Genomic DNA, 27,388 nt, shown 5'->3' with positions numbered 1-27,388 from the left:
AAAAAGTCACTTGAGACTTGCCCTTAATCCCAACCTCCATTACATAAATAAGTTTAAAGTTGATAGTATTTATTAAGAAATTTAAATTTGTTTGAGTAAACAATTCAAAAATTTACTAAAATTACACTAGCATAGATCTATCTTAAATACGGATCTAACAAGAGTTGAGAGGGATCCAATTTCTCCACGTTCAAATATTTTTATGAACCGACATTATTTCAATATTTTGTATAGTTATTTTTATTTTTTATTTTTTTATTTGGGTCGACAACTTTGATGAATCAAGATCTAACATGAGTTGAGAGGGATCCAATTTCTTCACATCCAAATATTTTTATGAACGACATTATTTAAATATTTTATGTAGTTATTTTATTTTAATTTTTTAATTTTTTATTTGGGCGGACAATTTTGGTGATGGCTACACATCACACTGAGCTGTAAAATGACCCTCTCAGCCCAATCATACTAGGCTCAATGAACCTCTAACCTTAATCATACTAAACTAGACTAAACTATAAACTAAACCTCTCCACTCAATAACAAGCTATAAAACTTTAAAAATCATCCCTCTTTTTTTTGAGTTGTCACTACCGTTTCGTTTCACGGTAATAAATCATCTTTTTCTTTTGTCACTGCCCTTCACTGTAATACAGAAATACTCAAATTTAATTAAAAACTAATATTTGCATGCATTGCGTATATCAGCTTAAAACATCTCTTTCTCCGAGCGCGGATGTCTACACGCATACTACTATTCAAATGTGACCGACAGCCTCGCACATCTCTATTATTAATAATGCCTCTTAACAACCATGACGTTCCTGCGTTGCATTTTATTATCAGGGAATAACATACAGTCACCTACCGATGGAATTGTTTAACAATATCAGCAAATCGTGAGGTTTACTTGTCCTTAATCACGATCCATGGCTCACTCAACAACCCCAAAAAAAATACCAACTAGATTTAAACATCCGACAAATTTACCAGCAATTAAGATTATAAAACGACACGGAGTTCTAGGATGTGGAGTGGTGTGGGGAGGAAAACGCAGTATGAAATGAAATCCTCCTCGATGAGATAATCAAAGATACTATTCTTCGATTCGACATCTATCCTAAACCCTGGGGAAGGATCTCCAGTTTCTAGTGCCGCGGGACCCCAGTCCGAAGAAATAAATAGAAAGGTAGACAGTCTTATTCCTCCGGTGGACGCATTGATCCTTATATCTCAGATCTGGCAGTGGCTACTGATCTGTAGCTTCCATTGGTAACGCGGATCTTGCTTCAGATCGGCAGCCATTCGCAGCATTTCCGTGGTCTCCTCGGTGGTTCGATCTCATCCCCGGTGCCTTGAAATTTCAGGGCTCCGATGCTTGTGTTTTGAGTGGTGAATTTGAAGTTGGAGTTATTCAGCTATTCTTAACAAGATGATAAGTCCAGGCCCAATTACGGCCGGCCAGGTACACACATTTCTCCCTGAGTATGTAGATATGGTTTTTATTTTGAGTTATTTAGAAGGGTACTTGTGTTTTTAGAAAAGGGATAAACCAACAAAATTTAACCTTGATTCTGGTTCAGATCTGGTTTATGAAGATTCCTGGAATGTTCGTTGCAGAACCTATTGGTCATCCATTTAAATGCAAACAAGAACACAGCCCGATCAATTGTAAATGCACTAGTAATTAATAGGAAACCAGAGACCTACTATTGAGAAGCATACCCCTGTAGTAATTTGCCAGAGATCTGTCTTATTTGGGTGGAGACCTCCCAAATCGCAGTGACAATGTGGATACATGGAGTTATATTTGAGCCGCGGATAATATCAACATAAAATCTTCCAGTGTCACTGGCATTTTCTTGTATAAATATATTGCATCCACCTAATTTAATGTAGATATGATAGTCGTCTCACTTTTGATGGAACAGATTCTTGACATCCTCATTTGCGTTAGCACTGAGAATTTCTTGTACTTGCACCTTCTTTTATATCTTCTTCTGGCTAGATATGTAGTTCTTAGCTAAAAACTAGACTCTCAGTTCTTTGTCTTTTCTACTTTCAGTATTGATTTAGGAGTTGCATTCACACATACATATCTTGTATCTACACTGTATGTATTCTTTATGTTCCATTACCCTACTTTTGTGGTGAGGACATTAATTCTTCTCCATTACGAGAAATGAAACGGGGGCCTCTTTACCATGGAAAACACTCTACGAATGGCAATGAGACTAGAAATGCCGTTTTTTTACTACTGTTCTCGTTTTTACTATTAGAATCTGTTTCTCCAGAAATGACGAGAAACATGGATTACTTCTGTTCCTTGATTGCTCCATTTGGATGAGTTTTCCAGTGCATTGATCACTGCTTGGGTGAATTTTCGATGAAAGTGAGCCAGTTGAGGTTCCGACTTTGCAATGCATAAGTTGGTTGCTTTTTTCCTGTGGCGGTAGGATTGTTGGGAATTTGATCCTGCATTGAAACCTTGAGTTTCCATTGAAGGGCCCAGGGTTCGTTCAGTCCGCAACATTGTCCAGAAAGCAGCACTGGGAAATTTGCATTATATTTGCTTTTTAATTACCAAAGGAAAACTCTAATGAGATTGCTCTGATGCAATTCCTCTGTAGTCAAATTTAGTTTTTCAGTCCATTTCTGTAGGCTTAACGAGGCTTAACTAGAGCCAGCAGAATATTGGTTGAAACTTGAAACGTAAAATCAATTAAGAAAGTTCATTTAGTTTCTGCTCATGTAGCATCATTGTTTCAGGCTTATGTTATTGCTAGTGTCTCATAGGGTGCTGTTTTATAGGCTTATCTTTTGACTTCCCAGTGAAGCCGTGGAATGAATCAACTTCTTTCTAATTAAAACCGTTTAGCTTAGAAGGAAAAACAGCCATTAATATTTGACATTTGCATACCTTAGCAGAAATTTGTCATGTATGTTGTGCCGTTTGCTTTTGTCTCTGCTTGAAGTTTGAGCAGTATTTGGGAAAGCCATTTTTGGAAACGGTTTCTATTAATCTGTAGACTGTACCATATAGTTTCAGAATGCCTGTGAAGGTAAATAGTATCACGGGAACATATTGACCAGTAGAGAATATGTTTGTTTGAACTTTGTAATATTTATGTGATGTATAGATGGGTAGTTCAGTGTTGGCTTGCATTATGCTTTTCTTTTTCTGTCAATTGGCATTATGATTTGTAGAAAATCCTGGTTCCTATTTGTAAGCTGCTGCCTTGTATTACTTGACTCACTCTAATGTAATATTACAGGTGTCATTTTTCCTTGGAATAACCCCTGTATTTATAGCATGGATATATTCCGAGATCTTGGAGCACAAGAAACGTCATTATCTTTCTAAAGTGTAAGTAATTGTGCTTTTCCTAGTTGTTCTTATCAGTATTGGTGCTAAAAGATTTAATGATTCTTGCCATTGCACTTTATTGGTTGTAATTTAGCTCTGCACCTTACCATTATAACTTGGTCATTTTCAAAACCTTGATGCAACTATTTTCTTTTCCTTGTTTAGTGTCCTACAAATCATATGGTGACTAAACGAGTTCATTCTTTCTGACATTATGGGTGCTGTTATTTTAGTGCTTCTTACTGGTTATCATTCTCGTTCCTTTAGCTAATTTAGTTGGACATATGCAATTAACCTTGGTGCTCTGTTTCTGCGGTACTGGGAAATAGCAAAATGAGATGTTGTCTGTTGCTGAGTTTAGTCAGGCTATGCTATTAATATGTATCTTGATGCTTTTGAGGTAATAATGGTTTGTACCTACCAAGCACCAAGTTTTGCTGTACAAATAGTAAATTATCTATCTCAATTCCATATATAAAACTACTTTCCCTGTGAAGGAAAAACTGGAAAACTTACACCGTTGTTTCTGAAAGCAATTATTTTGGATTAATTTTATGTATTTTGTATATTTTTAACTTCCTATCTCATATACAGTCAAGCCTTTTCACATCAACTTTTAGTTTGTCTTATAATCGTGTTTGCTAATATTAGTTGGGTAATGTCCCTGGAGAAATCTATCCATAGATTTAGTGATTATCAACAAGATATGTGCTGCCAAAAGGATATAGCACAATAAAATGCAAAAGTTGTGGCTGACTAAGCACACAGTGCACACTGGTAGTGTGCTATTTTTCCAGTAAGAAAAAAGATGAAGCAACGTTAGAAAGTTTTAACACTGACCTGAGTGCTACATTGACCTGAATTTCTGATTTCTGCAAATCAGAACACACTTTTGGTTTATTCACTGTCAGCGATTTTGATTCTAAACAACTATGTGCATATTGCCTGCTCATTGGGTGGGGACAGCTTATCTTTAGGTGTCTTTCCACTACAGTTAATTTTGATTGCATTTCTAATGTTCTATCCTTTATTCAAAGAACTGAGCAATGAACGCTTTAAATTGGTTGTATAGGCTTTACATTTCCTGTTTAACATTGGTTATATCATTTAATGAACTTTACTTGGTGTTGGAGTTCTATCTTATTGCTGTTGTCTGAATTTAATGCAGTCGTTCAGAGGCAATTATTGGAAATTTGGGTGATGAAGCAACAAAGGAAGGGGAGAGAGATGTATTGCTTGAAGGTGGTCTTCAACCTGCAGCCAGTCCAAAAGCTATGAATTTTTCTGTTAAGTCTCAACTTATCAGGTTAGGACACTATCTCTGTGTTGGCCTGTGTTGCTTTACTCTTGATGCTTCATTGCATGACAGTGTTTTGTTTTTATAGGCATGTTATGGAATATTGATTCCCTTTGGCTTGTCACTGTGCTGTGATACCAGGTTCTTTACAATGGATGAAATGTTTTTAATTGAAAACCGATCTACTTTGAGAGTAATGTAAGTAGTCTGTCTTATTATTCTAAAAATAAGCAAGTTTTATCGAATAGTTTGCGTAGAATTTATCTCAGTAATTCCCTCTCTGGTGTCCTTCGTTTGCAGGTCTGAATTTGGGGCAATGCTTCTCTATTTTTATATCTGTGACAGAACAGATTTTTTTGGAGAGTCGGAAAAGGTGCATTTATTCTCTCATGCCCAACAATTTCCTAATGAGAACATACTGTCCATTTTCATGGGCTTAATGTGTGTAACATACTATCATTAAAACTCTATAATCCATTAACTTGTGCAGCATACGGTTATTGAAGTTTTATAATCCATTAACACATGCAGCACACTGTCATAAAAATTTATAGTCCATTCAACATTTAAACCTTTTTTTGCTTTCTCCCATGTTTTTATGGGCTACATTTGATTTCTTCTCTAGGTAAAACTAAGGTTATGATATTCAACGTGTTTTTCCCCAAGTAAGGTTATGATGTTCAACGTGTTGAAGCATGCTCTCTCTGATTAGTACTTTACCTCTGAGGGAAACAAATGTAGATCACTATGGGCTATAGTTATTTGTGAGTTAAGTTTACAGCGCCCAGCTTCAGTTTGAGATGTGCTCTCCAGCGTTGGCACAAGGGATATGCCTCCCTTGCTGTCACTGAGAGAGTTTTTCAGAACAATGTCCAGGATATTTTGTCTCAGATTCACCTTTTGGACATGATCATTAGCTCTGTTATCACTTGAAATGGGAAGTTTCCACTGTAACTGGGAACATTATATTGTCACCACATGAATTTTCCCTGCACTTTGTGGTAGTGCTTGCTAATCACGGGGGAGAATTACTAGATGGCTACAGGAGACAACTAACAATAAAAAAAGGAGAGTAACGCTTAAACTGAAATAAAAGCTTGCTGTTGTGAATATTTATGCTAATAAATACGAAATACAATAAGCAGAAATTAAATTAATAACTAAAAAAATCACGGAAAATGATGCAGAATTTTATCTAAATGTTGGGCATGCAACCCAATGTGAATTCTATACCAACAAATACTGAACCGGAGTGCTGAAAACAGCAAGTTTAGCAGACTGTAATCGTTGTCTTTATGCCATTTAGACTAATTTTAAATGTTTTTATTTTTTATTTTTATTTTGTGTATTTTTAATGTTTTTAGTTTTTTAAATGCACTGAAATCAAGAAAGATATACAGTTTCTCTACTAAAAACATAATTACAGCAAGCTATCCTTGCTGTGATTTAACGTATAACTGAATTAAGTGTTGTAAAATCCCTAATTATATGCCCGGAATGCCTAAGATAAACAATTTTCGATATAGGTATGATGGTTCACTTTTATATAAGGGATTAATAACTATTAGTCAATCTACTAGTGCCTTTAATGGAGTCGAAAAACATGCAAATAAGAAAAAAACAAATAGCATAGAAGAACATTCCGAATCCTACCACTCAAGTTTTGGTGAAACTAAGATTGGTAGCATGGAGAAGTCTAAGGAACGTAGAAACTTTACATACAAAAAACACATGGGATAGTCATCGAAGAATGCTCAATGCCTTTATTACCAAGGGTTGTAAGATGAACAAGACCTTGACAAGTCTGGGCAGCAAGGACTCCAAGATGTAATCCAACTCTGCTAGATGGGATGAGTACATTCATGATCTAACAAAGAAACTCCACTATCACAAGTGGTCTATGCTATCTCTCCTCCACACTCTACCAGTAAGGAATAAGCAATGGAGAAAAGTGAAGGAAGGTCAGAAACTTTAGCTTTCAACAACTCACCCTTTCCTCCACAATGCTTTATAAAATATACAGAAGTAAAAGAAAATACAAATAGGTGAGTATGGCTACAAATATACAAGAAAAAAAGATAGAAATTCCAAGTATAGAGCTCCTACTTTTATAATAGCAGCTGCATTTTTTTGACCATTACACCTACCCCAAAACTCCTTTCTCTAGGGTATTCTCCTTTTAGAATAGTAATTGGACCTTCTTAAAAATATGTCCACTGAAAAACAAAAGGTCCATGTTGAATTCTCCCAAGTTAGAACCATGGTAGCAAGATTCGAATATGAATATACAATGTGGTACAGGAAAAATATTTAATGAAGAAATCTAGTACAAAATGAAGATAATTGCGATATTCAAGGAAGGACCCACATGGGAAGCTTTTCTTAATGCCGTTAAGGAGGAATTCTACAATGTAGGGAACTATGATGACCAATACATGAGATGGACAACCTTGCGATAGGAGAGAGACCAAACAGTGTGAGAGTACACCATTGTTTTTTAAACCTTGCATTCAAAGTTAGGTATCAAAGACTCTAAGCAGCATCTGGTTCTGAAGTACTGTAGTGGTCTACGTAGGTACATCCAAATGGGAATATGGATTTCTTAGATATCCCCTTGGTGGGTGTTGCTTATTGATATGTTGTCAAAATTGAAGCTGAGGAATAAAGGGGAGTTTGGGTATGCAAATCCATTGCAATAGAAGCCTAGAAAAGGCGGCTCAAACCATAGAACAAAGGATAGAGCAAGGAGAGGCAACCTTAAGACAACCAACCTAAGTCACAAACAATGAAGTGTAATGGGAAGTTGAAAAATAACATTGGAAAGTGGAGCGAGTTCCACAAAATCTCCTAGCACAATCATTGTTGGCGAAGCTTAAAGAAAAGAAAAATGATTCTAGCTTTGATTTTGATTCAGATTAGGATAAAGGAAAGCAGATCATTGATGTAGAATCCAATGCTACCATTGTGACTACAAAGATCCAACCATAAGAGCTAGAGGAGCTTGAAGATGGGGAGTGCCTTTTCCATTCACACATGTGGGTGGAGGGGACCCGACTACATTTCATCATTGACAACAGGAGCCAGAAGAACTTGATCTTAGCCGGGGTCATCAAGAGATTGAAGTTGTTGACAGTGCCACCCCCCAACCATACACCATTGGTTGGTTGAGCCATGGATGAGACATCCATGTCAATCCATAATGCTGCCTATCCTATGACATCAAGCCCTTCAAAGATGAGGTACTATGTGATGTTGCACCACTCGAAGTTTGTTATGTTCTTTTAGAAAAAAATTGTATGTGGAAAGGTCATGTTGTTTATGAGTCTTGTCCCAATAGTGTTGTTACTCTAGGAGGTTAGCTCTATAGGGTACCAAAGAGAGTTCTTACCACTGCAATTTCATGGATTTTAGCAAAATAGTGCCGAAAGGTAATCTCTCATACTACAAAGTTTGTCCTTTCATGGTTTGGTCTAAAGGTGAAAGGAAGGTCATTGTAACCACCATAGCCTCAACACGAGGCCTCTCTACACAACAAAAACAGGTGGACAAGATTGTAGAGACATACAAAGATATCTTCACTCCACCTATGTAGGTGCCTTTGCATTGCCAGGTCAAACACTCAATTGACTTGATACCTGATGCTCGTTTACCTAATGGCCCAATATATAGACACCCTCTCTTGGAGAATGATGAAATAAAACATTAGATTGATGAGTTTGTTTAAAAGGGACACATTCGACTGAGTTCCTCACCTTGTGGGAGCCCAATTTTGGTGTTCTAGAAGAAGGATGGGACATGGAGACTTTGTATTGATTATAGAGCCTTGAACAAAATTACTGTTAAGAATAGATACCCGATCCCATGGATTGACGATCTTCTTGATCAACTTAAGGGTACCAAGTTCTTTAGTAAGATTGACTTGAAGTCAAGCTACCATCGGGTTTCAATTGAACAAACTGATTTACGGAATAAACCTTCAAATCAAAAGAAGGCCTTTTTGAGTGGTTTTTCATGCCCTTTGGCTTAAGCTAATGCTCCAACAATGTTTATGAGGATTATGGATGATATCTTTTGGCCATTCATAAACTCTTTTGTGGTTGTATATTTGGATGACATCCTCATCTTTATTAGAACCTAAGCAAAACATTTGCAACACATTCAATAGGTCCTAAGCACCTTGCAACAACACAAGTTGTATGCCAATCTGCAGAAATGCTCATTTGGCATGTAGAGAATACAATATTTGGGATACATTGTGGATGAACATGGGGTGCATGTTGACTGAACCAAGATTCAAGTCATTCAAGATTGACCAACCTCAACGACTCTAACAGTGCTCCGTAGCTTCTTGGGCCTTGCTAACTTCTACGAAAGGTTTGTGTTGGGGTTCTCTCATCACTTGGCCCTTAAGTGACCAAGGGTGGAGTTAAAGCAAAGTTTTCTTGGTCAAAGTCACGATAGAAAGCATTCGAGGATCTGAAAGATCGATAACTCCCTTGTAGTCAACTTTGTCTGTTTCATTTCCTTTGTTGCACAACCACCCATGGAATCGTTTGTCACACACCTTCAACATAAATCTTGGAAAGCTATGTCATCCACTACCTTGTGCTTTGCTCCTTAGCGGTTTAACGACCTATCGTCAACTGATACGTCCTCTACATGGCTTGTTGGCCTCTTTTGTCGCTGGTGTAGGCCTTGGCTGGTCAATTGTCGTTTGTTTGTTGTTGGCGTTAATCCTAGACACTCATTCCTTAGTCATGTGCAACCTATCTTGTTTGGTGGCTTCTTTGTGTTGCTTTTTCCAACAGTTCTGCAATCCTTATGCTAGTGGACCCTATTGCGTGGATTGTTTGCAGATCTATTTCCCCTGCACACTGGTTACTTCTCCCTGTAGATCTGTTTCCCTTGCACCCTGGTTACTTCTCCCTGTAGATTTGTTTCCTCTGCACACTGGTTACTTCTCTAGATCTGTTGGGGTTCTCTCATCACTTGGCCCTTAAGTGACCAAGGGTGGAGTTAAAGCAAAGTTTTCCTTGTCCGAGTCACAACAGAAAGCATTCGAGGAACTGAAAGATTGATAATTCCCTTGCCGTCGACCTTGTCTTTCTCATTGCCTTTGTTGCACAACCACCCATGGAATCGTTTGTCACGCGCCTTCAACATAACTTCTTGAAAGCTATGTCATTTGCTACCTTGTGCTTTGCTCCTTAGTGGTTTAATGACCTATCTGTTGATTTTTGGTAGCATCGAATGTGCTCTAAGCCTTAAAATTTGTAGGGAGGCTTGGACACATGTATTCCACAATACCTAGAAATTGTTTTGGGAAATTCCACTCGGAGACAGTTTTTTTAAAATAATTAATTATTTTTAATGGATGCCTAAGTCTAAACTTAGGAAATTAAAATAATTAAAGGGTATTAATCAAACTGTGGGTGAAACTTCTAGAAGAAGACGAGGATCAAGCCAAAATGATTTGAGCCATTGATTAGAATCTAATCTGGGCTGTTGGTTCTCAACGAGAAGATTATAAGAGGAGGCTTGATGGGCATTTGGAAAATAGATCAGTGAGAGATCAAGAGATTGAATTTCTCAGAGAGGGCAGTGCAGCAGTTGCTAGAGAGAAGATCGAAGTGATTTCTTGCAGTGAGGGGCAAGGATAGTTCCGGTTGGAGAATTTCCTGATCCGGAAATACATTGCAGAAGAGGCAGCGCAGAGGCTACGCTGGGTAGCATAGGCTGATGCAAAAGCAACGTAGAGCTTAAGAGGATATCCGTATTTTGCTGGAGAGGTCGAGTTCTGAAGCTGGAAGCCAGGCTGTGAGACTAGGAGGGCAGAAAGCGAAGTCTTAGAGGCAGATCGATCAGCAGAAAGAGTGACGCAGTCCCTAGAAGCTATGACGCAGGGCCTACGTAGTGATTACGCAAAGGCTGCAAGGCACTATCCATTCTGTTGTTGGATCAGTGAGGACCACCAGTGATAGTGTGAGGTATATCTCACTCATCTCTCTGTCAGTCATATTCTCTGTATTGGATAGTCAACAAGGGATCCAAAGGTTGTATTAAAAAAACTACTGCTTAATAATATAAACCCTCAGCTGTCACACCGATTTTCCCGCATTGGGTTTTTCAGGGGACATTTGTCCAAAAATAACGGTGTAATGTGTTGTGTATTTATTTCTTGCTCAGTTTCTTGTTTCCGCATATAATTTTAAGTGGTGAAGGCTGCAATGTATTAGTTTCGGTATTTTTTGTAGGAAGCATTAAATAATTTGTTCAATAATTAACAAATAGAAGGAACTTAATCAGTTGCTGCAGTAGAAATTTGAGTCTTCCAATTTTTCACATGGTATCGGAGTTGCAAGTGAAGTAAGAGAGCAGAGCCGGAAGAGCCTAGCGCTGAAGAGAAGGAGGGTCGAAGCGCTGCATAGGCAAGAAATCGAATCCCCAGAGGGATTGCGCAGTCCAGGCCAAGAGGGAAAAATTTTCGAGGAAGGTCTCTCTCTGAGTGAGTCAATAGAGAGGTAAGACTTCTAGATCGAAGTTTGCCAGTGTCAGAGGGAGCAGTGCAGAAGCTTCAACGAAGAGGAGTTTTTTGGTGAGACAGTTTTTTGCAGCAGTTGCTGGGGCAGAAAAATGTCAGAAGGAAGAAGAGAGACACTGTTGAGGGAATTCTTCCTCAGAGGACTTCCAACCAAGAAGTCTGAATTCTCATTTGCTGAGCAGCAACAGGGAGCAACAGATCTACTAACTCCAGCAGGGAGTGCATAGGCCAGCCCAACAATAGCGTAGAGGAGAGAGGAGGTAGTTCGACATTTCGTTGGTAGAGATGGCAGCTAATGGGTTACGAGATCATGATCGGTTGGAGGGTGCATCCAACTATGTGATCTAGAAGGTAAGGATCTCATGTCTTCTGGATGAGCGCGATCTCAAAACCTATGTCGACAGTGTGGTAGCTGTACTCCTAGATCCAGATCCGCTCAAGAAGTATAAGGCTGAAATGGTGAAGGCCAAACGATTGATCCTTGACGGAGTGAGAGATCACGTAGTGTGTCACATTGTCGGCAAGGATACTGCCCGACAAATGCGGGAAGCATTGGCCATGCTATATGAAGGTTCTTCTGAGCAACAACAGAAGATGAGATCCACGCAGATGCAGAAGGGGGAATGCATTGATCCGTTCTAAACGAAGCTTCAGGAATCTGAGACTCATTGGCAGTTGTGGGGTCAACACCTCAACCTATAGAGATGGTGAGGCTGACCCTAAATTCAGTCTCAGAAGAGTGGCAAGTGTTTGTCCAGAGTATCTTGGGCAGAGAAAGATTGCCGGATTGGGAAGGAATGTGGGTCGCTCTTTAGCAGGAAGAGATGAGGAGAGACTTAGTCAAGTGCAAACTTGATAGTAGCAACAACAACAGTGGGACGAAGCCAAAGGAGGAGGAAGAGAATGCAACCCTTGCATCTAAGGGGCAGCAGGAGCAGTGAAAGAAAAAGAAAGATGTTTTGAAGATCAAGTGCTTCCGGTGTGGTGAACTTGGTCACTACGCTACGCAGTGTCCTCTCAAGAAGAAGGACAAGGACGAGAAGCATGATCCAAAGCCTACATCCACAAAGATCGAAGAAGAAGAGTTTGCCATGTTTGCCCAGATACCTCTAGGGGAGAGGTGGGGTGATCTAGAACTGTAGTTCAAAAGAACTACAGATGGGCAGGATCCTTGAGGAGTCTACCTCTTGGATCAATACCTTGCTATGAGAGCCCAAATCATAAGTAGCAGGATGGACCAATGTTAGTTGGTGCAGAGAAGTGTCGGAGTGACAGTTGCAGTGGCTAGGAGCGCCAGAGATTGAGCAACGTAGAGCAAAGTTGGCAGGAATGTTGTTGGCACAGTGTAGAGTCAGCAACAACGCAGAGGGTTCAGAGGGTCAACGCAGAGACTAGCAGCATTCAAAACAACTTCAACAGATGCATCATGCTGAACACCTGTTCAACAATTTTGGATGCTTTCCCGTTGCTGATGCAGTAGTAGCAGCAATTGGAGAAGGATGCAGTGCAGATGAAGTGTTGGCAGTGGCAGTGGCAGTGCCAACAGCAACACAGATGCAAAATTTATAAGGGTTGCAGTACATATACAGTGTTGGCAATGGCAATGTCAGCAACAGTACAGATGCAACATTTGCGCAGTAGTTTGTGGGTAGCGATGTCAGACGTCAGCAACACAGAGGAAGATGTTACAGAGAAGGGTGATGCTTCAGCAAGTTGCATTACTAGAGCACATTCCTCGCTAAGAGGGAGTGTTGATTTCTGGTAGCATCGGATGCGCTCTAAGTTTCAAAATTTGCAAGGAGGCTTGGACACATGTATTCCACAATACCTAGAAATCGTTTTGGGAAATTCCACCCGGAGACAGTTTTATTAAAAATTTAATTATTCTTAATGGGTGCCTAAGTCTAAACTTAGGAAATTAAAATAATTAAAGGGTATTAATCAAACTGTGGGTGAAACCTTTAGAAGAAGACGAGGATCAAGCCAAAATGATCTGAGCCATTGATTAGAACCTAATCTGGGCTATTGGTTCTCAACGAGAAGATTATAAGAGGAGGCTTGATGGGCATTTGGAAAATAGATCAGTGAGAGATCAAGAGATTGAATTTCTCAGAAAGGGCAATGCAACAGTTGGTAGAGAGAAGATCGAAGTGATTTCTTGCAGTGAGGGGCAGGGATAGTTCCAGTTGGCGAATTTCCTGATTCGGGAATACATCGCAGAGGATGCAAAGAGAGATCCAGAAGAGGCAATGTAGAGGCTACGCTGGGAAACATAGGTTGACGCAGAAGCAACGCAGAGCCTGAGAGGAGATCCGTATTTTGCTGGAGAGGTTGAGTTCTGAATCCGGAAGTTGGAGTATGAGACCGGGAGGGCAGAAATCGAAGTCTCAGAGGCAAATCGATCAGTAGAAAGAGTGACGCCAATCCCCAGAAGTTGTGACGCAAGGCCTACACAGTGATTGCACAGAGGAAACAAGGGACCAACCATTCTGTGGCTGGATTAGTTAGGATCACCAGTGATAGTGTGAGGTATATCTCACTCATCTCTCTGTTAGTCATATTCTCTGTATTGGATAGCTAGCAAGGCATTCAAAGGTTGTATTCATAAAACTACTGCTTAATAATACAAACCCTAAGCTGTTGTATCGGTTTTTCCACATTGGGTTTTTCTGGGGACATTTATCCAAAAATAACGGTGTAATGGGTTGTGTATTTCTTTCTTGCTCAGTTTCTTGTTTCCGCATATAATTTTAAGTGGTGAAGGCTGCGGTGTATTAGTTTCGGTATTTGTTGTAGGAAGCAATAAATAATTTGTTCAATAATTAACAAATAGAAGGAAGTAATCAGTTGCTGCAGTTGAAATTTGGGTCTTCCAAATTTTCACACTATGCTCAGATACGTTCTCTCCATGGCTTATTGGCTCCTTTTGTTATTGGTGTAGGCCCTGGCTGGTCAACTGTCCTTTGTTTGTTGTTGTCGTCAATCCTAGACACTCAGTCCTTGGTCATGTGCAGCCTATCTCATTTGGTGGCTTGCTTGTGCTGCTTTTGCCAACACTTCTGCAATCCTTATGCTAGCAGACCCTATTGCGTGGATTGTCTGCAGATCTGTTTCCCCTGCACGCTGGTTACTTCTCCCTCCTTGGTCCCGACACCCCATGCGCACAATGCAATGAATTTGTTTCCTTGCAATCTTGTCCTATCACTTTGTTGTCTCTATGCCCAACGTTGATTTGCGCCCAATGATGGTCCGTTGACTGTCGACGACAGCTTCATGCTGGCTAGTGTCGGTCCGACAACCCTTGCTCCTATGCCACCATGACCTGCTGCACAGCTCGCTGGTCCCTTATGTGTTTGTCCCAATCTCTGTCTTGAACAATCTCTGTCGCTTGCAATACTACATTGCCACTGCTGGGCTATTTGCCTTTGCAGCTGTGGCCCAACAATCGTCACTTGTTTACTTCATTTTATTTTAATTTATTTTATTATTATTCTATTTTTTAATTCATGTTTTTGTTCTTTTGTAAAATTTGCACCCCCCAATGCTACAAACTTGTATGCCCACAAAAAAAATTCAAACTTAGTGCTAGCTGATTTCTTTGTTTCGATTTTTTTTTTATTCGCTTTTGTATGATCACTATTGAACCTGGCCCAATGATTCTATACAACTTGGCTTCTTATAAATCTAAGATCTGGCTTTGTACTGTGTTAAATTCCGTTAAACCTAGCACACTATAAATTATTAACCTAGCAGATTGCAGATCTAATAAACAATATACACAACTAGGTTCTTAACATTATCGGAAGCAAAAATAAATAAGTTAATAACCAATCTCATAAAAACACGACACAACAATTCTGCCCGATCAAAGTTTTTATTAATAATCCAAACTTACATGGGCTCCCATCGTGAGATAATCACCCAATTGAGAAAATACAAAATACAAAATAAACCTAGATTTGATCCAGCAAATCTGCCCTAGATTGGTGCTCAATCTTCTCTGCAGATTTGGATCTCCAACCTCGCTGACTCTCTCGGACCCAAGACACTGCTTACTGAGATGCCTCTCTCAATCTTGTGCTGCTGTAGTGTATCTTTCCCATTTACCTAGCCTTGCTTTTATAACTTTACATTGAACTAAATCCCTAACCCTAATCTCCAAAGTGATTGATGGCCGAGATTAGATCTCGCCTCACTTGAGATCAATGATTGAGATTAAAACATAATCACTAAAGTAATTTACTTTACTTTTCCTAAGTTTATTTAGCTCAATAAGCCAAACATAATAACATGTGTTTTTCCTAAGTTAGACTTTGGCTAAGTTGCATTAGCAACTTGCTCGCACTTAAGCAAGTGTTCTAAGGAGATTTTGTGTCTTCTGCATGCCTAGACACATAGGCCTGCACAAAAGTTCCTGCCCAAGCTACAAACATCAACATTTGCAGCGTCTTCTAAGTGGTCACACTCTAGGAGATGTAGAGTGGCCATCCCTCTAATTTCTGGAAGACACCTTAATGAAACAAATCTGTTGGGAATAAATCAGATCAACAACCTATGTCAGGTGCATATCAAATCTTCAATTGTTGGAGCACTTGGCATATCACATGCCACAAACTGTCATAGGTCCAGATCTCTTCAATCACTGAGAACTCTCGGGCATCACACCATTGAAAGCTTCCAACAGCTCCCTCTCACAGGCAGCAACTTTCTCCATTCGTGGATACTTGGAAGATTTCAGATCTGCAACTCTGATACCATGTTAAACAGACCATGGTAAACAAATCTTCATTGTTAGTCAAACCCTAAGTGACTAGAACTGTTTAACCTATTTAAACTGTGAGTACAGGACTGGTAGATCCAAAAACACACAACTCTGAAAATATGAAAAATTATCTACAAACTATCTACAAAATTGTAGTAACCAGTCACATCACTCTTTATTAATTCCAAAGTAGAAAATATTACACAGCTTGCTAATCATTAGCTCAAAGCAAAACTGAATGAATAACACTCACACACTCCGCCTTTTATAGATGAAAAAGGCAAGGGTTTTACAAAATAGAGCTCCTAAGTTTAGTGTTAATGTTTGTAGCAGCGAAAAGGTACTTTTGCATAGGTTAAGTGTTAAGCATACAGGAGTCGTCCAAGACCTTCTTAGGAACTTGCTCATGTTGAGAAAGTGTCTATTATGATCTTTTTCCTAAGCGTAACTTAGGAAAAGCCATTGATTAATTAATTGATTATTGTTGGCTATTGGGCTAAGGTTGTCGAAGGAAAAGTGAATTATTCACTTTAGTGACTTGAGATGTGGATTATGATTTAATCCTAGTCATCCATCACTTTGGAGATTAGGGTTTGAGGTTTAACTCAATGAAGAATTATGAAGACAACCTATGGGAAGAAGGAAGACACCCAAGGAAAATTTTAGGGGCTAATATTTGCAGGTGGGCTAATTTTCCATGCTTTTTCCAAAAAAGGATTCGTGTGCACCTCAAGGGTTTGATTCCTCTCAGTTCTTGGTAGATTGGGGTTAAGATGGATCTAGGCTGGCAGTTGTGCATGAACCTGTCTCAAGTATAATGCTCTTGTATTTTTCCTAAATCGTAACCTCCTTGCATCACTGTCAGGTACTGTGCCTTAGTATTCACTGTAAATCTTTCAGGGCAACAACAAAATATTTTTGTAAGTAGGTGGTGAAAGCCATTCTGTACAAACTGCAGAAATATGCCCCAGGAAACACTAGCTAGTATCTACTTTATGCCAAAGCAGCTGATACCTAGTGAAACCATGTTAGCTATTGTTCAAACAGCATTTGTGTTTTCACAGCAATAACCTCTTTCAGAAAACAGGAAAAATCTACCCCAGACAATGGAAGAATTCTGCTACAAATAGAAAGGGAAGTCTACTCCGTGGAAATGTTAATTCTTTATCATAAGAACTATTGTGATCTATCTACTGTTGGGCACAAGAAAATTGAACCTGATTCAAGGCCAACTAACATATGTCCATCTTAAGCTTGGATCTATTAAGCACCGAGTGATAAAAAAACTGAGGCACACACCTCTTGGTTCTGGGGTTCAGATGGACCTATGCCAGTATCATCATTATTATTATCTTTCGTCCATATTTCTTTCTTTTGAACATTTGTTTTTCTATGTCAATTTTTTTTTAAGTTTTATTATATTAGTGTGATGTGCATACATACACATCTTTCAAATCTCCTCCAACTTGGCTATAAGAGCATCTTGCTTCTTGCGGAGCAAAAGTACTGAAAAACAAACTCTTCGAATTCATGATTTTCTAATATTGCTTAAACTGTCTCCTTGTGTAATGATTTCTTTGATCTATATTTTTTGCAATAGGATTTTGATAGTGGTTTTTCTCATTGGCTCAACTAAAGTCAGATCATCCTCTCTGGACTCTTCTGCTTCTGTCCTGTGCAGTTGAGTATCATTGGAGGTTTTCTTCTTTCCAAGATTCTCTGTTTTCAAAGAAATTTCTGATGTTTTCTTCCCGCCTGACTGATTCCCCATCCAATCCTTCTTTTCCTTTGTCTCTTAATTTCTGAATACATCTTGACCTACCTCTAAGGTGTTGGGTTTTTCTCCCACAGGAGGTTTGTGTTAAGGAATAGTATCCTCTTCTGCTTTCTTATTCATTTTTGGACAGGATGCCAATGAATACTTGTTTCCCAACAAGATATGGACTGGAATGCTGTGTTTTCATAATCCAAATGGTTGAGACAATTGCTTTCCTCTGCACATACGAATTACCCTATTCGGTAGTTCTTTGCTTAGATCTAGATGCACACATTTATTTGCATAGGAAAATAATCCAGCATCTTCCTTCTATCAAATCCAAGGAACATGCCTCGAGAGTTCCCAGTTTTCTCTAGGACCTCTTCCTAGGAGTGAATGGGCATACTTGGTAAACCTACTGAAACATGGGTTGTGGAGATTAACATGGTTGTTGGGTTGAATTCCAAGAATCCAGGGAGCAAGGAAGAGGCCTGCTTTGCCCCAGACCCAAGGCCTATTTTCCAGCCCAAACCAAAAACAGAGCAACCATATGAGTCATTGCTCTTGGATGATGAAGTTAGTCAGAAGGCGGAAGCTCCACACCCTCAACTGATTTAGAGAAGGATAACAATTTTGGTCTAGAAGAGCAGATTGAAGAATTAAATCCTCCGTTGGAGGATAGAGAAGAAGCAGGGAATGATAGATCTCCTCGTTGTAGGTGGGTGGTTCTCAGTGAAGCTCTATTAGGAGTAACAAAAAGACCTCACAACTCTGATAACTCTGATTTTGATAACTAGTTGGTGCTGCATTCAAACTCTAGAAATTAGATCTCTGATTTACAATTAGTTTCCGTGAACCCTTCTCTAAGGAGATAGATAAAGGTAAAAAATAAGGTAGGAAAGGGAAAAACAAGGAAAATGTTTGTTGTTAGTACTTGACACCTTTTCCTCAGTGTAATTGCGGTTTATTGATATCTTATTTATGATCATTTATGAATGCTTCCGTAGCATCTGTAGAATGTAACCTCTTTTTGTTATATGAATGAGAAGTTACAATTTTTTTTTAAGGAAAAAATAAGGAGAGTTTGTAGGATGAAAAGCACAACCAAGAGCATTTTTTCGATGATCAATCAGGAAAGACAAATATTAACATGGCTGAACACAAGGAAGAGGAAGAGTTCCATGTTTTCATGACTAGAAACTAGGATTCAAAGAGTGGCAAGGATGATTGGTACATTGATTCAACTTTCCAAGAGCACCTAGACCATTTTACTAACAATATTGATTGGTATGTTATTTTTTGTAGAGGATAAATTTCCATCTGATTCTGTTGTGTTAAGTGGCAGAAAATAATACATGACTAAAGGAAAGGGAAATGTCGTGCTTGAGCTAAGAGGTAAGAAATCAATTATTTAAGATATCTATTATTGAGCCGAGAGGCTCATTCTACAACCCAGTGTGAGGGCGATGTGTAATTCCGTCCGTGCTCAACGTGGAGTTGACATGTGTCCCTGTTAAAATAAAAATAAAATATTCTCTAAATAGAAAAGCAAAGTCGGCTATAATAATAAACAAAAATGAATATGCTATGCATGTTTAGTTAGTTGTCCATATGGCATAATATAATTTCGTGTAAAGTAATTAGAAGTAAAAAAAAATTGTGGGTAAAATGTTAAAATCTTATACTTTTCAAAAATATTTCAAGACTAGATTTAAATAAACTATGTGAAGATCTATGTTAACTAGTTTATGTCTTAATATCAACTTCATATATATCTATATATAGAATTTTTTTTGTTAATGTGGTATATAATAAAATATTCAATGTGGGCTACAATAAAATATTTTAATACGAATTAATATTGACGTATACTTAAATATATTAATAACAAAAAAAGCATTTTAATGTTTGGTGATAAAATGTTTCCATTCACATGTTATGTAAAATATTTTAATGTCAATTATGTATATGCTCTATATAACATTGAAAAATACAATTTAAATAATGAAAAATTACACATTGTATTTTGCACTTTAAAAGAAGTTTGTACCTGAATAATTTTGATCCCTCTTGGTTCATGTTAGATCTGTGCTTAAGATGGATCGATACTGGTTATCCTTGTGTGGAGAAAAAACTACTTTCAGTAAGTAGCATAATGAAACATAACCCACACTCATACATAAATTTCAACAATAAGAGATGTTTTATTGTTTATAAGAATAGTAAAAAGATGTTTGCTATGGGTGTGGAAGAACAAGGCTTATTTTGGTTGATAGAAGATGAGAATGCATAACTGGTTCTACAGAAGGATGGCTGTATTTTCATTGAAAACTCAGCCATAATGCCTAGGCTGTTAGAAATCCATGCACCCCAGGTCTGGTCTATAAACACATTGAAGGTTCCTAACTTTAAACAACTTTTACACAGTGGACTATATCAGCAATTAGATCGATGCACAAGCCACAAGAATTATGGTCCAAAACTGATCTCTTATTAGTCCTTCAATAAGAAAATCCTCAGGGCTCCCATACCAGGGAAAGTGGCCCTTTACAATCCCTGTATAATGTTAAAATACAATACAAAGTAGTTATACAATGTACCTGGGCTGAGGTGTAATGTCCTAGCCTGCCCTCCTCGCTGTGGTCTGCTGCTGTAACCTACACCAGTCCTAGAACAGGCTCAACAGCTCCTTGACCTTTTCTTTTCCTTGCTGCGGATCACTTACAGCAAGCCTACCAGGCAGTGGCTTCCACTTCCCGCGCTCGGCCTCCTCTACTGCCCTTACCACAGGCCTGCAGCTTTCTTCATGCTCTCGAACCAGAGCTGTTTCTCTTGCGGCCTCCTCGTGTCAGCTGTAACCTGTCCTCTAGCTGTCCAAACAACCCTACTCGGCCTCCAAAACAGAAGAAAATCCTTTTAGCCTCCTCACAAAATGAATGCCACTTCTCCTTCTTGTCAAAAAGCCTCTCTATTGGCTTATATTTATACTTGACATTTAGGTCCCTTAGGAAGCCCTTTGCCCCAAGGTTGCAGGGGAGCGCCCCCCCCTCTTGCTCCCGCTCCCAATTTGCGCTCCGAGTGGGAGCGGCTCCGGAGCGCCCCCGAGGACATTCTCGTTAATCTTCATTTTCATCCTTTTACTTAAATTTTTAACATTACCATGAAATGACTCAGGATGTTTGAGAGCGGTTCTGACCTCATTGAATTTCATATGGAGAAAGTAGAATTTTAGATTTCATTCAAAATCTAGCGGACTTATCAGTTTTTCAGGATTTCATGATTGGAGGATTGCAATGTTTCCATTGAATTTTGTTATGTATTAGGGTATGGAACTCGTATTTAATCAAGAGCACCAATCCCTCTATGTACCTTGATGTTAGTGATATTGGTTGTCGAACTCTTCTATCATGACCCTCCTAAAAATGTACGCATCACTCAAACAAAATCTTGACTTGACATGCTATGCTTTTCTATCTTATGTTAATGCTTAGAGGGTGATATTAATGACAAATATCCCTATACAGATCCAGAGGTAATGACAAAGATACCTCTGGATATTAATGCTTAGAGGGTGATATTAATGACAAAGACCCTGATTTTCCAACAAGACTAAAAAATTAGACATTTTTCGTGGTGGTAAGTGGCCAAAACATAAGCAATAAATAATAGATTTACTTGTCTTTTCTAGTTTCTAGTAGTTTTTATAACTATTGACTCTTTCATATTTATTATGATATTTTTTTAAACAATATATGACAATATAAGTTTGAAGTTTGAAGTTGGCAACTATAACTCATTAGTAATGAATTATGAATATGATGCTTCATGAAAATTGAAAGTTGTTCATTTCATGTTAGATATTATTTGTTGTAATGGTTACACTTAGCTTACAAGTACAACTTTGGTGATCAATGATCGTAAATGTTATATATTGAATTTTGAAAGCTCGAAACTTTAAGATTATTGAATCATGAGACTCAATATGTTGTATGTTACTATGTTACTAACTTGTGGACGCGGCTGATGAAGATTATAACTTCTAGATGATTGTTGTTATATGGTTCAATCTATGTTTTTAATGTTTTTTTTTTTATATCTAATTCATCATTCTACATGTTTTTGTTGACATATATGCATCAAAATATAAAAAATATAAAAAAATATGTATTATATAAAAAACACTCTGGGATTCGCTCCCAAACAGGGAGTTTCTGAAAATGTCGCTCCCGCTCCCAAGTAACCTTGCTTTGCCCTTCAAGTGACCTCCAACACCAACTCAACAATAAATTAGAAATATTGAATGTTTTTCCTTGGGTTCCAAGCCCAGTCCTTTGGGTCCAAAACCTCAGCTTTGGGTGCAAAGCCCAACCAAAAAACCATAAAGCCCCCAGGGCTTTTCTAGCCGGAAATACCTTCTGAGCTAAAAAATTCAACATAGGCCAGACAGGTTTCAGGTGAGATAGAGCTCAAGAAATGAAGCCCTAGATGATGCTGCTGATAACAAGTCAATATCAGCAAAGAAGAGAAAGCAAACAATAAATATAATATGCATTATCTGCTGTAATTCATAAGAAGACACTCAAGGAGGGTGAAGATGAAGTGGTAAAAGGAGATGGTGCTTCTTTAGAGAAGCAAACACAAAATTTTGATATGTTTGACCACCAAGATATGGAGGAGGTGAGTCCAATGAACACGCCAAGTTCTATGTCAATGTCAGAAAGGCTGATTGTTCAGCGAACATTGGCTCTCATCTGGCTGGTGAGTCAATGGTTAGATAGAAAGATGGTGATGTAAATTGTATTTCATCAACTTTGCTAGATACAGTTCACTTCCATTGACTATTTTGAAGATCTTATCTTGTGGACTGCAAACATCTTGCTTGTCCAAACCGTTTGTCTTTTTGTACTTTGAACAAGCATGTAAAAAGACAATTATGGGAGGGTGTTAGAGATACTGGCCATACCTATAACTTAAACATATTAGGTCCTAGATGTTTAATAAAATTATCACTAATAAAGTGATGTAATAATGCGGCATTTAATATAGTAATAAAGGTAGTGGTTGATAGTTAGTTATTTGGGAGTTACATAATGTACTCTTCTCCTGCCATGTAATGAGATATTGCATCATCCAATGAAATGAATGAATCTACACTTTCTAATTCTAATGTGTATTTATGTATATGGTTGTCTGTGTAAAACGAACATCATTGGTCACTAGTGGTCATTAATATAATTTCTTTCTTTTCTATAAGCCAACCCATAATTTCCATCAAGTACAGGGATAGAAGACATTAATATTAATATCCAGGGATGACCCAAAAACAGCCAATAGGAATGTCGTGTATATTGTCAATAATATCCCAGGGGATTGCTTAGGGTTCCAGGTAATGTTATTAATTGTAATGCAGATTCTACACAACATGAAAGAGATTTTGGTTTAAGTGTCACTATTTATTTGTCAGCAATATTTTACATAGAATGTGCAATTATATACCTTTCTTAGGCACCTTTAGGAAAGTGATAATTCGGATTTAGTTTAATGCCACTTTATGTGATTAAAAATTTAAAACTTTTTAATTTTTAATCTTCATATTTTCTAGTGATGTAATATTGGGGCATTTACTATTGTAATAAAGGTAGTGGTTGATAGTTAGTTATTTGGGAGTTACATAACGTACTCTTCTCCTACCATTTAATGAGATATTGCATCATCCAACGAAGTGAATGAATCTACACTTACTATTCAAATGTGTATGTGTATATGGTTTTCTGTGTAAAACGAACATCTTTGGTCACTGGTTGCCATTAATATAATTTCTTTCTTTTATATAAACCAACCCATCATTTCCATCAAGTAAAGGGATAGAAGACATTAATATTAATATCCGGGGATGACCCAAAATCAGTCAATAGGAATGTCGTGTATATTGTCAATAATATCCCAGGGGACTGCTTAGGTTCCAGGTAATGTTTTTAATTGTAATGCAGATTCTGCACAACATGAAAGAGATTTTGGTTTAAGTGTCACTATTTATCTGTCAGAAATATTTTACATAGATTGTGCAATCATATACTTTTCTTAGTGCACCTTTAGGAAAGTGATAATTTGGATTTAGTTTAATGCAACTTTATATGACTAAAAATTTAAAACTTTTTAAATTTTAATATTCATATTTTTTAATATACTGTGCTTTTTCTGTGCAGAGCTATAGCCGGGATCTCTTCCTCTTCCTCTATTTTCTCCTTATCATAGTTTCTGCGATGACATCTCTAAAGAAGCATACTGAAAAGTCTCCAATCACGGGAAAGACTATCCTATATTTGAATAGGCATCAAACTGAAGAATGGAAAGGGTGGATGCAGGTTATTTGTTCTTTTTCCTGTTTTTCTATTACTTGCATATGATATACAGATGCTGGAGAGGAGGGTACACTCATTTAAATTTTAGAGTGACCAATATATTTGCAGCTCCCTTCTCTTTGCTTATTAATTTATTTATGTGCCAATTCATTCTCTAAGTTAGGCCTATTTAGCCTTTCTTAATTAGTCAATCCTTTTATATATCAGTCTGTTCTAGACTGGCATGAATATGTACATTTTATGTCAGCTGGATATACCCGTTCTTTGTCTTCCCAGACAAATGGTAGTAGTGTTTCTTTCCTTGGATATGGGAGGTCCAAGAGAAGGTCACTGCAAAATTCTATTAATTTTTTCATATGCCGATTCTTTTTCTAGGTTAAGCCTATTTAGGCTTTTTTAATTTAAATCCATCCTTTCATATAGCCAGGCTGTTCTAAACTGGTGTGAATATGTTAATTTTAGATAACAATGGTATGTTCTATGCTTAAGAGCAATTTACTTCAATTTTCTTATTAGCCCAATATCAATTTCCAGATTAGCAATCACATTAACATGGCCGTAAATGCAGATAGAGCACAAATAAAAACAGTAGAAGACAAGCCAAGACAAGAGGACACAAGATGTGGCGCATGCCAGGGACAAACCCCAATGTGGGGAAACCCTTTGATCAAGTCTTCTTATTATTCTTCAAATGTTCAGCAGAGAGAGAGTACAATATGCAAAATTCACTTGCCCAATCAAAGTCAAATCTGTCCAGTCAAACAGCAGCCACAGGAAGCCCTAACCAGAAAGTCAACGCTGGTCAACAGGGCAAAATTTCTTCTTCAAATCAGCTTGGTCAAACCCAGTCAACTTGGCTTCCAACAGTCATCCGAATCAGCCCAAAACAGTCCTGAAAATGACAGTCAAATTTGGTCAACGCAAAGGTCAAACCTGCAGTCAATGCTGGTCAAACAAATCTGTTTGCCTCGATTTCTGTGCCCAGAAATGTGGCCTGCCCAAACAGAAATTTCCCCAAGAAAAACACAGTCAAACTCGGTCAAATGCAGCTCGGTCAACGCTGGTCAAACCCTTCCTGCAATTCGGTCAACTTCCATAACAGAAAACACAGCCTGTCCTTCGCATGTGTGGAGAGAGAGGCTGCCCAGAAATCCGTACCCAATCAGATGAGGAGAGAGAGATGTGTGTGAGAATGAATGAGCAAATGAGGAAGAGGCTCCCTCTATTTATATGCAAAGTTGAGGATGAAAAGACATGTCTTGTGGGCTTGTGAGCCTACATTAGTTTGCTGGCCGACCTTGACAATTTGTTCATAATAGAAATAAATTCATAATTCCATTTGTACATGTTAGAATAAGATGATCTTTAGATCAATCCTACACCTCTCGAAAAGAGGAATCCAATAAAAATATTAGCTGCATCATATGAGCTGTCCAAGGTGGAGTTTGGCCCTAGTTGCTAAATTTAACACTCCCTCTCAACTAGGAAGAACTCCACCTGCAAAACCATTTGACGATCTGTACCATCCCTGTCATCCTTGCTCTGCTCTGCTAAACCATGAGGAAATAATGAAGAAGAAATGATCGAGAATGTATCATAGCATTCTCCACTGACCCGAAGTCAGTGTCCATTGGTCCCAGATCAATATCAAACATCCTAGCATAGGGAGTATGGTAGTACATGATGCGTCCATCGGTAGTACTATGGTCCCTATCCTCATTTCCCTACTCATAGGCTAGATGACAGGTACTTCCCGTGAGTCGCAGACTGCATGGGTAGGATGTATTGGCAGGAGAAGGTGAACCACTCATCTCGCTCATATGCCATAGGAGAAGGTGAAGCACTCGTCCTATGCATATATCAACATGGGGTATCACAGGGGAAGGTGAGCCACTCACCCCGTACATCGCGAACCACTAGGGGAAGGTGAACCACTCACCCAATGGTTGTTCATCGCTCCAAGAAGTACCCCAAGGCCCCTGGAGCTCCCAGAGCTCAATATCCAAATCAAACGGGACCCTCATAAGAGGGTCTCTCCACGACTCCAAGTCGTTCACAAAAGGTTAAGAATTTGACCTTCCCCAGGGGATTTGTAAGAATATCCGCGACCTGATCATCAGTCCCAATATGACGGAGCCTTATTGCTTCCGGTTGTACCATATCTCGGATAAAGTGGTACTTGATATCAATATGCTTGGAGCGGTCATGAAACACGAGATTTTGTTATGAATAAATATATATAAATAATATAAATATAAATAATTGTAATAATGATTAGTTAATTAATAATTAGTTAAACAAAGAGACATGACCACTCGTGAAAGGGTGCTTACCTGGCTATATATACAAGACCCTCACTCTCAATTGTAACATCATCTTATTCATACTTTCTAATATATATATTCTTGTATCACAATGGAGATCTACATATTGCAAGTCTTCTGGAGTATTTAACGTGAAGAACAAACTTTGTTCGCTTCAGGCGAATCCCACTTTGGTTGTCGCAGAAGATTACGGTGGTATCTAGCACATGTCCAAACAACTCACTAAAGAGCTTCTTCAACCAAACAACTTCACAGGAGGCCATACTAGCAACAATATATTCGGCCTCAGCCGTATTCAAAGCAACTGACTTTTGCTTCTTGCTCATCCATGATATCGAAGCAGAACTTAGAGAGAAGCAACATCCCGATGTGCTTTTACAATCCACCGCACTGCCAACCCAGTCAACATCAGAATAACCATGGAGCCTCACATTTCTGGCAGTGTATCTCAATCCATAGGTGATTGTGAATCTGTGCCCCGAAGATATCTCAAGAGATTCTTGGTAGCAATCCAATGTATGTGATGAGGCTCGACCATAAACTGACTCAATGTATTCACCGCAAAACATGTGTCCAAACGAGAGTTCACGAAGAACATCAGGGCCCCCACAAATTGACGATACTCAGAAGGATTTCCCAAATAGGGCCCAACAACACTTCCGCATAAATTCTTGAAGTTAAGTTCCATCGGAGTTGTCACAGACTTGCAGTGCACCATCCCAAATATTTCAAGTAGCTTCACAATGTATTTTTCGTGAGAAAGGAAAATCTCACCTGGCTTTTGCCAGACCTTCAACTCTAAGAAATAATGCATCAGTCCTAGGTCCTTCATTTCGAACTCGGAAGCCAACTCCCTCTTACATTGATGAATAAGAGGGTCTCCACCTGTCAGAAAGAGATTTTCCACATAGAGTACCAAGATGAGAGGTCTATCATTCTCAACCTTAAGGTAAAGGTTCAGATCAACTTCACTTTTTGT

The 27,388-nt window shown here is 38.5% G+C and overlaps 1 protein-coding gene across 1 annotated transcript in view; it reads left to right on the top strand.

The window, feature by feature from the left end:
* The first annotated feature begins 817 nt into the window (after positions 1-817).
* The window catches only part of LOC149169836 (protein REDUCED WALL ACETYLATION 3-like), a 30,351-nt gene continuing 3,780 nt past the window's right edge, over positions 818-27,388 (top strand). The window contains exons 1-6 of the mRNA XM_089428825.1: positions 818-1,465; positions 3,276-3,367; positions 4,536-4,673; positions 4,806-4,862; positions 4,965-5,037; positions 23,930-24,088. Coding sequence (XP_089284951.1) covers positions 1,433-1,465; positions 3,276-3,367; positions 4,536-4,673; positions 4,806-4,862; positions 4,965-5,037; positions 23,930-24,088 — 552 coding nt within the window. The 5' untranslated portion in view covers positions 818-1,432. The remainder of the gene's footprint in view (positions 1,466-3,275; positions 3,368-4,535; positions 4,674-4,805; positions 4,863-4,964; positions 5,038-23,929; positions 24,089-27,388) is intronic.

Source organism: Pinus tabuliformis, chromosome 4_2, assembly GCF_031772625.1.
Source record: "Pinus tabuliformis cultivar Carrire ecotype Pingquan chromosome 4_2, CPIR1, whole genome shotgun sequence".
NCBI classification, from domain to species: domain Eukaryota; kingdom Viridiplantae; phylum Streptophyta; class Pinopsida; order Pinales; family Pinaceae; genus Pinus; species Pinus tabuliformis.
This window is presented reverse-complemented; position numbering and strand designations above follow the sequence as displayed.